This window comes from Anguilla rostrata, chromosome 15 (assembly GCF_018555375.3).
Source record: "Anguilla rostrata isolate EN2019 chromosome 15, ASM1855537v3, whole genome shotgun sequence".
Taxonomy (NCBI): domain Eukaryota; kingdom Metazoa; phylum Chordata; class Actinopteri; order Anguilliformes; family Anguillidae; genus Anguilla; species Anguilla rostrata.
In genome coordinates, this window is record NC_057947.1 from 4,685,909 (window position 1) to 4,701,483 (window position 15,575).

Below are 15,575 nucleotides of genomic sequence, written 5' to 3' on the forward strand. Positions count from 1 at the left end.
TGAGTGTACATAGATATCAGTAAATAATAAGAAGTCATTTTTCCAAAAGGTGTATAAAAAAAGAAACAATATTAAAATGATTAAAAAAAGGTGTAGGAAGAAGCCTTAGCTTATTTGACATACCCTTCTTACAATATATCCTTAACCCTTTAGTAAGTTCAAAAAATGAAAATAAAAAACATATTCAAGAGTTTCAAACACAAATTATTGAGTTTACATATAGAGTTTATACCTGTAATTAGTATTTGTTTACCACCTTATTTTAATTTTTTTTTCAAATTTTCAAAGTGTATTACACATTTTTAATTAATTGTCACAGCTGTTCCACAAGTTGACCTCTTTGACTGCTATACATCTGTCCAAGAGTCCAGGTGAAAAAGATTTCTTCGTTTCATCTGGACACTTGGAGCTGACATTTTTAGTGTGGCGTTAGTTATGCTAGTCTGTAATCTTGTTTGTTGAGGAGTTGCCAGAAATGTTAACGCGCTTTCACGATGAGGTGTGTAGAGAAGCATGGGAGGGTGTGTCTCTTTCTCTGTGGGCAGGGCTACAGGATGTTTTGGTTTTCAAGACGTTTCACAACTTTGTGACTGTTCAGAAAGTTATCAACTGAAGCTTTAACTGTCTAGCTATGATGTTCTCAAGTTTATATAGCTAACAGTTCCCTCCAAAAATAAATTATTTAATGAAAATGATACAGAAACAAAAAATTCCATTGATATAAATCTTAAAATATTACAATTTGGCTCATTTTCAAATTAACTAAAGAGGCATGTCGTAGCACTATTGCTAAATTATATGGCATTCACGCTTGTTCCAAAATGAGCGACGGACAAGAAAAAAAAAGGATTTTAATACCAAAAATGTGTTCTTTCATGTTTTGGAGATTTTATGGTTAAAGACAACTGGCCTCTGAATAAGGTTCTGTGCAGTGCCTAAAGACCATGTGCATGAAACAAGAGAACATGTCCAATCAGTGATTTTTAATATTTTCTTTTACATAATTCTAATATAATCCCCATGTCTCCGGTACCCTCGCTATGTACTGAAAATCAATTTCAAAAATGAATTCATTTTCACGTATCTACCAATATCCAATTCTGTCCACTGCTCTTTTCTTAACGAAGCCTGTTGTCCAGCTACTAATTTTGAAAGATGACTATTCATTTAGTTCCTGTTTCAAAAGTCAGTTATTAGCCGCGTTTCCACCAAAAGTACCCGTAGTCCCAGGAACTACTTTTCAAGGAACTAAAAGGTTCCTTCAGCCCATGGTTGTCTGCGTTTCCACCGCGGTCTAAAGTCCCGCGAAGATTAGGCAAATTAGCCCACTGACGTATGAAAAAGCGACGTTGTCGTCGGTCCATCTGTCCTATGATTTCTTCTGTAACCCCATACTACTACCGAAGTAGCCTACATTATTTTCTAATAACCAGGACAGCCCGGAGGGGTTTATTCCACTTATATACAAAGGGTTACCAGCAATGATTATATATGGTTACTTTTGTATTTTTTTTTTTATCGATTTAATCACCTGGAATTGAAATATTCTTCTGCAGCCGTTTGGGCATATTTTACCGTTGTCAAGCAAAACTGTCGTTGGTAGTTGAACTTGGACCGTTGTTATGCAACAAATAGGATATAACAGGCCAATAATCAGATTGTAACTGTTTTATATATCCTCTCAAACACATTCATTATGTTTTTATGCGAACATTCGCTTTCATGTCTTGACATCCGAAGCGACATAATGCATTCACATTTATATGTATGACTGGCAACAACAGCAGAAAACATGCACACGTTGTAAACAATTTGCTGTTTGATTACTTTCTCATCGTCAATTCCATATAGGCTAATCACAAAATGACAAGAATAGAACGAAAACTCGGACTTGCGTGAAAATTTAAATTAGTAGTGGTACAGCCACCGTTTGCTTTCCTTCAAAATTACTGCTAGCCGAGCAGCGAAGTGTGCCCTCCAGATGCGAACCATGCACCATAAATTAGTCCATAGTCTTCTGGTCTTTTTGTGGAATTGAAGAATGGCAGAGTAAAATTACGGCAGTCTGAAAAAGATAAAGGGACGATTACTAGAATTAACCTGTTATTTTACCCTGACAAAAAGTGCGGAAGGTGATTTCCAGTTTGGTTTTACTGTATCACCAATGTGAATTACGCAGAATTACCGCATGGCCTACCTCACATAACTGTATCAAATGTTTTGAGTCAATTACAACGGGCTAACAAAGACAATCCGGAAGAAAATATTCAGCAACCGAATTAATCCGTTTGAATGTTTTGGTACGTAATATGCTGTCCCAGCACGAGTGCTTTTTATAAAAAAATTTTATAAAACAAATACTAAAGCAAGAAAAGAACAGAAGAGCACACGTTATAATTCCAAGACGTTGGCAGGCTATAACCAAAATTAGGCTACTGCATACAAGTTTGATTTGAAGTTATTATGAAAATAAATTGGTTTGCGGCTGCATATTTTTAAACATGGCAGCTGAAAACAAACACAAAAAAATGCTGCGAGTACTCGACCAATCAGAAATGTTCAGCGCTGCAAGCTCCACCCAAAAGGTTCCTGTACTTTCGGAAAGTACTACCCCCCAAGCAGGAACTTTTTTGAAATTTTAAAATAAAGCCCCCGGAACTAAATTTAGAGTTACTACTAGTTTCTGCGGTCGAAACGCACTGAGTTCCTCAAAAGGTTCCTAGTTCCGGGGTAAAGTTCCTGCGGTGGAAACGCGGCTATTTACAGAAATATTTGATGAACTGCTAGCTTTACAATGGCAGGAATACAGGCAATTTCAGAATTAGAGGGTTTGTGGTAAAGAGGGATTTGGAGGGGATTTGTGGTCTAAAGCAAGATAATACACTTCAAGTAATGTCAAACCAGCTTTTATAATAATGCTACGCCTCCAGAGGATGTGCATGTGCACATTCTCCCATTACTCTTCAGATATGCTTTTAGTTTCTGTTGGAACTATTTTCTGTAGAGCGTGTATCCTGAGATCACTGTGTATTTCAGTGTTACTGAGTTCTGAAAGACCCCCTTTACTGATGCATTTGTGTCTGCTGTAATTGTAACTCATATGAAAAAATGCTATTCTACTTGGGGGCAACAGCACCTTCAGTTTTAATTTGAAATCGTGGGGGGGGTTCTCTGTGGCATTCCCTGTGCTAGTGTGCTTCAGTGAGTATGTTATGAGATGTGTGTGTGTCTGGTTATTTGTTGTTACCCAGGGGGACGTTGGCTACCGAGGCCCACCAGGGCTGCCTGGCCCACCAGGCGAGGGAGTGCAGGGACTTCCGGTAAGCAGTGACTTCAATCCAGATTCAGCTCGCCAGACAGCCTTTCACTGGCTTTGAAAAGTCTTGTAAACTTTGACTCTTTCTGTTGGTTTGCCAACAAGCCTTTAGCAAACCTGGCTCAACTTCTGCCGTACAACAAGAACGATGCTGTATGATTGTAAAATAAAAAATAAAAAATAAAAAAAGCACACTTTGCTGAGGTGTAGGTGGAAGACACCAAACATGTAGTAAAACACCTTCAAATGCAGACTGAAGACTCATCTCTTCAGGCTACACCTCTCCCCACCCCTCCCTAGCTTATAGTTTAGCTCAATGTACCTAGTTAGGATAATACGATTACGTTAGTTTATTTGGCAGGATTGTTGTTGTTGTTGTTTTTGTCTGATTAGGCAAATGTGATTCCAGTGCTAGTTTGTACTTGGTAGGATTGTTGTTTGCTGAACAGGTTACTCTACAGGGTTGGAGTCCTGATCGATGTGGTCACTTCTGGCACTACGATCCTTACTTCACTCTAGTGTGTTTCTTTTGCACCTCTACACCGTGAACCAATGCACTTGTTGTACGTCGCTCTGGATAAGAGCGTCTGCTAAATGCCTGTAATGTAATGTAATGTAAAACAAGAACATCTGAGATGCATTTACCCAGGAAGGATGTTCTCTAACAATTACGCTGACTCCTATAAAAAACCAGATGGAGGAGTTGGTATTCTGCTGCATGAACATGAACACAAACTTCAAATTGCAAGAGGGTCACAGCACAGACAGAACAGAACAATTAAAACATTCTACAGTATGTAGCAGAGAAACTCACTGAACATTACAACCTTGATAAACGGAGAAAATAAGCAGTCAGCCAGCTCATGCTTTATGAAGGCTGTCAGGGTTTGTGACCCTAAGACATTTTGCAGTCTGGATATAGAAAAACTCCTACTTGATTCTGGTCCAGGCTTGGCAAGGACTTTGAACTTTGAAATTACAAACAGCATGTTAAGGAAAGCATCAATTGAAACAATTCCATGACACAGCTGAAAAAATATTTCTCAGTTTACACGGAAGGCAGAACAGTGCTTGTGCCGGTTGTTCCAGATTCTGGAACGCTAAGAGCGGTGTCTCATCGTACCGGCAGGCTCTCAGACACCAATGTCAATCCGTGAAAGAAGAACCCCTAAACCAGATGACAATTCTCTCTATTATCTACAAAATCTATCATTTGACTTCTTTTGCTGAATTGTGCCCCTGTTTCTATTTACATATGCATACCGTGAAGAGCTTGTTGTGAAGCCCCTAAAGTGACCTGGTGAATACATCTGTCCCTCAGATTTTTGTAGAGTAGCTCCTGCTGTGGTTGGATTGGGGCCAGAAGTTTGGCACTCAGGCCAACACACGCATATGCTGTGTATGAAAAACTACAGCATCCTCGGGGGCATAAGGGGATAGTGTGGAGCTGTGTTTGTAACAAATAGCGGGTGTTCGCCTCATTGTGTGTTCTTATATTTTATATGCGTTTAATGGCCTGTTCTTATTCTGTATTCTAATGATCTTGTGTTTGAGATGGGCTGAATGGCCTGTTCTCCTCAATATGTATTATCATATTCTTATGTTCTAAATGGGCTGAATAGCTGGTTCTCCTCAATATGTATTATCATATTCTTATGTTCTAGATGGGCTCAATGGCCTGTACCCCTCATTGTTAGGTATTCTTTTGTTCTAGATGGGCTCAATGGCCTATACTCCTCTTTATGATGTATTATTATGTTCTAGCTGGGCTGAATAGCCTGTTCTCCTCATGATGTGTTATATTCTTGTGCTCTAGATGGGCTAAATGGCTTGTTCTTCAGAATAGCTTGTTCTCATTATGTATTATATTATTATGGTCTAGATGGGCTGAATGGTCTGTTCTCCTCATTATGATGTATACTTAAGTTCCAGATGGGCTGAATGACTTGTTCTTCAGAATGACTTTTTCTCATTATGTATTATGTTCTTATGGTCTGACCGGTTCACCTCATTATGTATTCTTATGCATTTATGCTTTATGTGGGTTGAATGGCCTGTTCTCCTCATTATGTATTCTTATGTTCTTGATGGGCTGAATGGTCTGGCCCTTTCATTATGAATTCTTATATTCTCCTGTATGGCAGTGAACCTGCTGTTTGTCCTGATCATATTTGCCTGGCTACTTATGGTTTCAGGGTAATATTGGACGCCCAGGACCCCCAGGTCCTGCAGGACCCCCTGGAGAGGGTATACAGGGCCCAAAGGTATGTAAGATGATCTCAACATTATCAGAATGCATTCCTGCTTCTGTATTTTCTACTTCATAAGCAGAATACAGGTTTAACCCCCTAGTGGTCAGCATGCCGGCATGCCCAGATTGCCCCTGCAACCAAACTACAAGTGGAAACAACAAAACTCTGTGTTTTAGATTTATTAGTAGACAATACACTACAATGATGCTAAATAGTTTTGCAAGTGGCACCACTGTCGTACAGGTCATTTATTTAACAAGCACCCACTCCCTGTAGTCTCTTCTACAACTACAACCCCCGAGCATGACTCACCGATTGGGAGTTCATAAAATATTCTCTCACCACTAAAAGTTTGTATTCTGTCATAGCAACAAGATAAAGCCAATAATAGCCCAAAGATATACCAATACAGTGATGGAAATGTTGCTCACTGAGTAGCAAAATAAACAAGCCATTCTACTATCAATATCTGCTACTAAACATGGAATAAATATACAATCTTACCTGGTTTTTACATGTAAAGATGTCCCTTTCAAAATTCAGCGGTCATTGATTTTCTTGAACAATTTGTTTCAGAAATAAACTAGCAAATAGAAAGTGGGGTAGACAATAGCCATGCAGGGTAGACAACCCACACATCCTTTCAGTTTGTTCTGATTTGATTGATATCACTATTATCTCTTATCATGTGGAGGAGCTTTGTACAGTACAAGTTTTGAAACGGTATATGGAATGTTTAATTTGAAATTTATTACAAAGAGAGAGAGCCCTGTATTTGTTTTAATGGTTCCTTCAGCACAGCCTTGTGCATGCAACCATAACATTCCACAGTAATATACAAGCACTCATTGAGGCATAATTATTTTCCCCAATGGTTTTTGGAAGATTTTAGAAATTATGCCAACTCATCAGCATGGCTAAAGCAAATGTCTCAGCGAAGTGAAGTGACCCATGGCTCAGAAAGATAGTAATTCCCACTTGAAAATGATGCAAAAGTGAGTTACAAAACAGTCAAAACAGTTGATTTGTAGTGAAATACGTGAATATGTTGTGATTTACAGCAATGCGCAGTTTAGATATTTTGGATAGACTTGGAGACACTAGGGTACACAACTTACTTTTTGCTTCATAAATCTTTTGTAGTTTGCATATCAACCTCAGATTTTGCATACTTGTGGTCAAGGAGTTTATGATCCAGGACATGTATAGTTTTTCCTGAAATATATTTTACCTGATATATAGGTTAGTATTGTTAATGGTACAACTGTCTTGCTTCATTTCAGCCATTTTCCAAGTCTCTGTGATGCTCACACCTGGAGTTGTAAAGTTTTTTAATAGGGCTCCCCCTAATTGGGCAAGGTTTGGCATTTGCGCAAAGGGGTTAACAGCATGTTTTCTTTTGCATTCTAGGGTGAGCAGGGACCTCTGGGTATACCAGGACCAAGGGGACCCCAAGGTGAAGGATACCCAGGTGTTAAGGTCAGGGGCACATGCTGACAGTGCACCCCACAGCCAGGAGAATGGGCACACTGTTTGACTTTAATGGACAGAGTGTTATTCTGAGTCCTAACCGCAGGTAATGTTCACTGCAGGGAGACCGTGGTGCCCAAGGTGAGAGAGGGTGGAAGGGGGTGAAGGGAGACGGAGGAGACCCTGGAGTTCCTGGTCAAGCAGTGAGCCTTTTCCTTCTCCTCAATGCCCTTTTTTCACCATAAAATACAGCAAACTCCCCCACAGCCTGTCTACCGCATTAGCCAACACACTCAGTTAAATGTCAGTTTCTAATGAATTCTGCCAGTTTGGCCGAACAGTAAATTACGGTACTTCCAAGCATCGGCGCTTGGTGCAACATTGGAGCATTTCTGGACCTTTTGTTAAATTAATTCATTTTTGCATGTTCACATTTGGAAACTGTCAGCTGCTATGCTTATTAATTTTTTTTCTGGTTAATTTAAACTGACATAGCCGCCTCCACTGTGGTCCACTGAGGTCGGCCATGCAGGAGCTTACTTTAAATCGCTGCAATGCAGCTATTTCTGTCAGTTTTTTAACAGTGAAGTTGTGTGGAGTCACTTGTGTCTATGTGAAATATTAAAATTCAGAAAGATATCATTCAATGTCAAACCATTTTAAAATGTCTTTTCACAGGGTAGACCAGGAGTCAAAGGTGAGGCAGGTCTAACGGTGAGTTCTCAGTCCTTAGCCACTACCTAGTTTTCGAGATGATAATGTATATTAATATTACTCAAATTTAAAATTAAATTTTGAATCCATGGTTGTTTTCAGAGGGAAGATATCATTAAAATGATCAAGGAGATATGCGGTAAGATGTTTTCTGTGATTACAACGGTATCAGAGATTATGATATTTTGAATCTGATATCTTAACAATTATGAAAATTAAAATGACTTCACTTCACACAAATCTGACACCCTTCTGTCACCAGGGTGCGGCATCAGATGCAAAGAGAGACCGATGGAGCTCGTGTTTGTCATCGACAGCTCGGAAAGCGTTGGACCGGAGAACTTTGAGATAATCAAAGACTTTGTGACGGCCCTGGTGGACCGCGTGACCGTGGGCCGGAATGCCACGCGGATAGGGCTTGTGCTCTACAGTCTGGAGGTCCGCCTGCAGTTCAACCTTGCCCGCTACGTGGCGAAGGAGGACGTCAAGCTAGCCATTCGAAAGATGCCCTACATGGGGGAGGGCACGCACACGGGCACCGCCATCCGCAAAGCCACGCAGGAGGCCTTCTACAGCGCGCGGAGCGGCGTGCGCAAGGTGGCTATCGTCATCACGGACGGGAAGACGGACAAGAGAGAGCCGGTCAAGCTGGACATCGCCGTGAGGGAGGCCCACGCAGCCAACATCGAGATGTACGCCCTGGGGATCGTCAACGCCACCGACGTGACGCAAATGGAGTTCCTGCGCGAGCTCAACCTGATTGCCTCCGACCCGGACAGCGAGCACATGTACCTCATCGATGACTTCAACACTTTGCCAGGTGAAGGCCACAAAAAAAACATTTCTCTTGTGCATCATGTCGGTTCCCGTTTTTAATTCCATTGTTTCTGTCACACTGCTTGGCCACCGGGGTTGGAATCGATCCAGAATTGGCACCAAACATACTGGCCACAGTTTCTCCTGCCGTCTGCAATGCTTTAACCACAACCCCGCCTCATTTTCTCTCTCCCAGCCCTGGAATCCAAACTGGTCAGTCAGTTCTGTGAGGATCAGAATGGAGAGCTGGTGTACAATCACATCACCAATGGCAACGCGGTCCACCCCAATGTGAACAACAACTACTGGAACAGTTTCAGTGGAAATAATGGCTATGGGTACAACGTCAAGGAGGAAGACGCCAACGCGAGACGTGGCACCACCCATACAGTACAGGTATTGCAGCTATGATTATTGAATATGGAAATATACCTGTCAGTCTTTTCTCCATAGCAAGGCTTCTCAGTGGGTTGCATTGCATCCCTATTTGGCTGCTTGATCATAGAATATTAAATGTAGTCTTTGCATTGTCAACTCAATTAATAATAGAAGCAAGAAATACAGATTGTTTATTTGATGTCACAACATTACAGGAATTGGAAATGATACCTGACTAGCTGCCAGATGTGGGGAAAATAGAACTGGATAGATAATGTTGCACTAACATGACAGCCATGTCAAATTGTACTCAGTGGCTAAATGCTCCAGAGTCACTCACTTTTGTTTTATAGGGTGTCTGAATAGGTAGTGGTAGCCAGTTGTGTTTGGTAATATAACTATCTAGATAGCTATGTGGAGATGGGACAAGGAGGCAACCAAGCCACCCCAACAAAAAACAGAAAAGCAGCTGGAGGAAGGAAAAAAATAAGTGTCTGAATTCAGTAAGTGGGAGAGTATGTTGAAGGGATGTTCTCGGTTATTCAAATAACCGGGTCAATATTCATTTACATGTTGAGTAAAAGGTTGTTTGGGACAAAGACATTTGTTTTTATTTGGCTCTGTCCTCCACTATTCACATTTGTAATCAAATAATGTGGTTAAAGTGCAGATTCTTAGCATTTATTAAAGGGTATTTTATATATTTTGGTTTCTCCAGGTAGAAATTACAGCACCCTGAAATGAGGCACCATACTGTTTGGGACAAATGGCTTCACAGGTGTGGAGGCTAAAAGAAAGTGCCCAAGATCCAAGGCACCCCCTCCCCCATTATTTGTGAAACATAGTGGCAGGGATGTTGTGGTTTGGGCATGTATGGCTGCTACAGATGCTGGATGAATTGTCTTCATTGGCGATGTAATTTCTCAAAGCAGCATAATTAATTCTTATGTGTACAAAAGCATCTTATCTGCTCAAGTTCAAGCAGATGCCTCCAAACTCATTGGATGGCGCTTCATCCTACAGCAAGACAATGATCCCAAACATACTGCTAACATTATGGAACGAAAGTCAGCACTGTGCGAAAGTCAGAGACCCTTTCTGTTATTCAGTTTTCAGTCAAATCTGCCATAATTACATTATGTTTTCGGGTTGTCTGTCCATACTTCCGTCCTGATTCTCATGAACGCGATATCTCAGGAACGCTTTGAGGGAATTTATTCAAATTTGGCACAAACGTCCACTTGGACTCAAGGATAAACTGATTCGATTTTGGTGGTCAAAGGTCAAGGTCACTGTGACCTCACCAAACACGTTTTTGGCCATAACTCATACGCTAATTATGATAAAGTTTCACACAAACATCTAATAGGATAAAATGATGAAGTGATGACATTTTATATCCAAACGGTCTACCACCACCCCAGCACATCACCGCGAAAAACAGAGCACTGGCTACTGTTTTATTTTGCGTTTATTTGCGTCCTTTTATTTTACACAGGGAGACCCCATGACCATGCCTTGTCTTGAGCACTTACACTTGTTTATTGGCTGGCTAACATCTTAAGTGTCACATTTAAGCTGGCTAATTTTATTTTAAAATAGTTTTAGGATATTTACAGTTTGTGCCTGAAAAGTTTTTCAGTCTATTAGCGCTTTATGTGGCCACGGACAGTTGGCACAAAAGCATGATTTTTATTAAGTTATTTTTTCCACTCCTCATATTCAGTAAATTGACTCCAAATTGCACTGGTTTTCCATTTCTAAACTAAAATGTAATAAGTATTTATGTTTTATGATTAATAGTGTTAATGCAGGGAAATAAATGCAATGCGTTCTATAACGCAGATATTCAAGGTGTTTTTAAAGATTGCAGTGGGCGATAACCCAGACTTGAACCACAACAAAGTAATTACTTCTGGTTCTTTGAGCCAGTCTTCTTTTGGTGTCTGAAATGATGTGGTTTATTGATCATAATATTTACACAAGCATTGGTAGCACTGAGAAATTAAGAGAACACTTATTTTGAATGAGAATTTGAAAACACACTCCAGCTAGCTTGCTCTTGTTATTGCAATTGGATTGCTCCATTTATTGCACATAATGATATTGGGCCATAACATTACCAGTTCCTGGTAAATCTTTCAGAATGAAATTATGAATGACAGCTGCTTCTATTGGCTAAATGATTGTTATTATTTTGAGGCATATTAGCCTGTGTAGCAAAACGTTGTTTTTAATCAGAATGGCAAAACAACATTTGTAGTTTATTTAATTCGGCTAATCCTGCTATTTGACCCCACTTCTGTCACAAGTGTCAAAATTATGAATAACGTATTTGTTGTGTTATTGTAAGTTGCCATATTTTGTTAAAAATAGTTATTTTTTATCAGACTTTTATGCAACTGAATTAGTGTAAAATGCAGATTTTGAAATGTCCTACATTCCAAAGACACAGCATTCCATGGGCAAGTACGACCGGTGGTCATTTGGTTTACTGGATGCTTGCAGATGCCTGACTATTTTAGGCCAACGTTAAACAATGACCAAGATCTTTTTTCTTCTTCTTGTTTTCGGTTATTAGATTATCCGGGGGGGAAAAAAAAAAATCATGTGGAAATTCAAAGAGGGAAATGACCTCAGATGCCCATCCCTTGTACATTGTTGATGGCTATATAAAAACTGTTTGTGTGTAACAACAAGTGGTTTTCCTCAATATAAAAACAACCCAAAATGTTAAAGAAATACATATATACAGAGCCTTCAAAAAGCATTCACCCTTGAACTCTCACATTTTTATCCTGTTACACCTTTTAAAATATTAATGCATTCAAATGTTTTTCTCCTTCAAAAACACAACTTCAGAATATTTATGATGCAAAAAAATATCTATTTTCAACATTTAAAAATAGTCAATACTGTGTCTATAGGCTGCAAATACAACAGTCTCTTCGGTATGTCCATATGAGGTTTTTACTTTTAGACTTGAACTTTTTGCCCATTCCTCCATGCAAATTTGCTCCAGTTCTGCCAAGAGAGGCAGAGAGCATCAGTGGATAGAAATTTCCTGGTCATACCAAGAATTCTCAGTGGGGATCGGAGTCTGGGAATGCTTACATTTTAGCGATTCCAGAATACTGATCTTCTTGTTTTAAAGCCATTCCTTTGTAGGTTTTGTGTGTGCTTTGGGTCATTGCCCTGTTGGAACATTAATCTTTGCCCTAAATGCAGATCTCTTGTGGACTGAGACAGGTTCTCCTCCAAGATTTGCCTGTATTTGGATCCATCCATTTTGCCCTTGATAGCAACATGCTTCCCAGTCCCTCTTGCTGAAAAGCAACCCCATAGCATGATGCTGCCACCACAATGCTTGATGGTAGGGATGGTGTTACCTGGGAGATGGACTGTGTTTAGTTTGCAGCAAACATAGCGCTTTGGTTTCAGGCCAAAGAACTCAACTTCTGTCTCATTAGACCAAAAAATCTTCTTCCAGAAAGTGTTAGGGTCTGACACATTGGCTTCTGCCAGACTCCAGGTGTGAATTCATGTTGATTATGTTAACTTAATAACTTAATGTTAGTCTTTCTCAGAAGTGACGTCTGTCGAGCCACTCTCCCAAAAAGGGAGAGATCTGTAAAGTGCTAAAGAGATTGCTGATCACTAGACAGTTTCTACCATTTCAGGAACGTTCAAAGCTTTTTTATCACCCAGTCCAATCTTTTGCCTCCTAACGAATTCACCTCAAAGTTCCATTTGTGGAACCTTGGTCTTCATGAGAGCATGAATGATAGGACGAGTCAGTTGAGAGGCCACACAAAGTCAGTGGTATTTATGCTGCAATCATGCAATTGAACACAGGTGATGTTCAGATCAACATAGGTCGATCTCTTCAATATCTCACAGCAAGAAGGTCCCAGGTTTAAACAAATCCTGACCAGGGCCTCCAGTTTCCTCCAATTAATCCGAAGACATGCAGGTTAGGTTACTTGGGGGGCGTTAGCTGGCCATTGCTGTAAAAGAGCATGCATACTTAGTCAACCTATATAAATAAAGGTTAATACATAAATAAATGTATTTAATGTGATCTCTCAGGAAAATGAAGTACACCTGTCCAGATTTTGGTTGTTAATACAAGTGGAGGGAAATATGGTTCAGTTAAATACATACATTTCAGGTTTTTATTTTTATACAATTCTCAAGACATCAGTCTACTTTAATTTTGACATTATACTTGTTACTTGTGTAGGAGAAGAAAATGTTAAATATATAACACAACAACTAGTAATATTCAGTTTGGGGTGAAAACATTCTGAAGGCACTGTACAGACACAAACACACACTGAAATTCCTTATACAGTAGCTGGTAAGAATTCTAAGTACTTTGTGAAGTCTCACCTACAAGACATTGTTGATACCTGACTTGTCATGTAATTTCCTGAAATTAAATTTTGTCTAACTAACTTTGCCTACTGGTGTGGTCACACAGGTTGAAGACCACAGCAGGAAAACCTCGGATCAAGGCATCAGGACTGTGGGACCTTTTCAGCCTGTTGTTCCTTTCATAGAACCCCCAAACTCAAACACATCAACTTCATCAAAATCAACATCATCAACATCTATATCTACGTCCTCTACTTCAGTCCATGTTCAGCCAGCACCCCGGCCTGCTCTGCCTAAAGGTAGTCACTGTATAAAAGCATGCGGACAATGTTCAACACTGTGACTCGTGAGCGATGTGAAGAACTTGGAAAATGCACGATCCATGGTTTTAAATGTGTTGAGATACAGGCGTCCCCAGCAACAGTAGAAAATGAACACCCCTTTAGGCCTGTTATATCATCTTTGTCTGTCATCTGTCTGTCAGGACGTCCGATAATTTACAGCCGACTACGTAACAAAAGTACAGTATTTTTTAGCTATCACCTTCAGATGTTTACATTGAAATCTGACAGTGGTATGCCTGTGTTAAAGGAATGACAGTTCTCTGATTAGAGTAAGATGTGGATTGACTCAGGAAGGTGATGGAAGTTTTCAGATAAGTGCATAGGGTAAATGGTGAGGATACACTGTGCAAATAGACCTAGTTGTTAGGTGTTGATTATTTGAAGAGATTAGCTCTCCCAGTAAACTGGTGTGAGGATGTCATGACCACGTTTTGTTTTCTGTTCTCCTCCCTCAGAGTCGATCCCCCTAAACCCACGGTGTGGCCAGAGCTTGGATCAGGGTTCCTGCCGTGATTACAACATCCGCTGGTACTACGACAAACAGGCCAATGCCTGTGCGCAGTTCTGGTACGGCGGCTGTGAAGGAAACAATAACCGCTTTGACACAGAGGATCAGTGCAAGGAGATATGTGTGCTTTCCAGAGCAGGTATGTGATGAAGTGATCGGTGTTTCAGGTTTTTTTAATTCCTCCTGCAGGGCGGCAGCATTGCACAATGGTTACTTGGCTAGGCTTTGTAACTCCGATGGTACTAGGATTCAATTCCCAGGTAGGGTATGTAACCTGAACTGCTTCAGGAAATATCCAGCTGTATTTTGGGATTTGGATTAATTTAAGCTATATAAGTCAGCTTGGATAAAAGATCTGTTAAATTCTAATATGTAATGTAAATGTAATGAGTCAGAATTGACCTGTCTGTTCTTCCCCAACAGGAGGCTGAACTCCAGTAATGAACCAGCATTTTGTTTTTGTTTTTTTTTTTTCTCTGAGGTTCTCCAAGGAGGAAACTAATATGAAATTTACACCGTTTTTGCTAACAGTGTTCTGTTACCCAAATGTCTAATAATGCAATATGTTATTTAATTGTGAAATTATGCCAACTAAATGACATTTAGTTTTAGTGTTTTTTTATGTCTGAAGGTTTAAGAAAAAAAAAAATTATTTCAACAATTTGGGTTCCATCGGGTCACAACAAATTTAAAAAATGGTTCCCACCACCAGCAGTAAAGGACTGGGTAAAAATATAACAGGCTGTAATGCAATTCAGCTCCAAGACTTCATTTGAAAGTCTTTTACATTGATTTACATTACATTACAGGCATTTGGCAGACAGAGGACGCTCTTATCCAGAGCGACGTACAACCAAGTGTCTTTTACTGTAAAACTCATGAAAATGCTCAGCAATATGACCGTTTGTTCACCAGTTAAAACAATAAAAAATTTGTTGTAAACTGTTGTCTTATAACTCTTCTTTCCACATTCACTTTAACTTCAGAGATAACAGAAAAGGAAGGTTGGAATAGGGCTAGACTCCATAAACTTGGTGTCCTAATAAGGAATGCACCTGAGACATTTTTTTAAACTATGTTAAATTTTAAAGTTAAATTTGAATATACATGCAAAAGCAAGAGAGTGTGAAACTGTTCATTTTTACAACCTGATTAACCAAACTACAGATAGATCATTTGAAACTGTGCAGCAGACCTTTTTATATTGAAGAGTGTTCAAATTGAAGGTTTTAAATAGACTGCATTGTAGATCAGATCAACTACAGAATATCAACATTCTGTGGGACAGCAAATATCGTCAACATCTATTGGCAGATGGAGCCTAAGACGCTCCATTATCTTCAGCTCCATTATCTTCAGCAGTTCACCCAAAAATGAGATTAAGGTATGTTTCCACTCAC

At 39.7% G+C, this 15,575-nt stretch overlaps 1 protein-coding gene across 2 annotated transcripts in view; it reads left to right on the forward strand.

The window, feature by feature from the left end:
• The window catches only part of col28a2a (collagen, type XXVIII, alpha 2a), a 53,489-nt gene extending 38,372 nt beyond the window's left edge, over positions 1 to 15,117 (forward strand). For both annotated transcript variants that reach the window (XM_064310862.1, XM_064310863.1), the window contains exons 26-36: positions 3,252 to 3,320; positions 5,512 to 5,580; positions 6,979 to 7,047; positions 7,161 to 7,241; positions 7,717 to 7,752; positions 7,855 to 7,891; positions 8,015 to 8,572; positions 8,765 to 8,964; positions 13,430 to 13,622; positions 14,123 to 14,314; positions 14,599 to 15,117. In XM_064310862.1, the coding sequence (XP_064166932.1) occupies positions 3,252 to 3,320; positions 5,512 to 5,580; positions 6,979 to 7,047; positions 7,161 to 7,241; positions 7,717 to 7,752; positions 7,855 to 7,891; positions 8,015 to 8,572; positions 8,765 to 8,964; positions 13,430 to 13,622; positions 14,123 to 14,314; positions 14,599 to 14,606 (1,512 nt within the window). In that variant the 3' untranslated portion in view covers positions 14,607 to 15,117. The remainder of the gene's footprint in view (positions 1 to 3,251; positions 3,321 to 5,511; positions 5,581 to 6,978; positions 7,048 to 7,160; positions 7,242 to 7,716; positions 7,753 to 7,854; positions 7,892 to 8,014; positions 8,573 to 8,764; positions 8,965 to 13,429; positions 13,623 to 14,122; positions 14,315 to 14,598) is intronic.
• Positions 15,118 to 15,575: the final 458 nt, after the last annotated feature.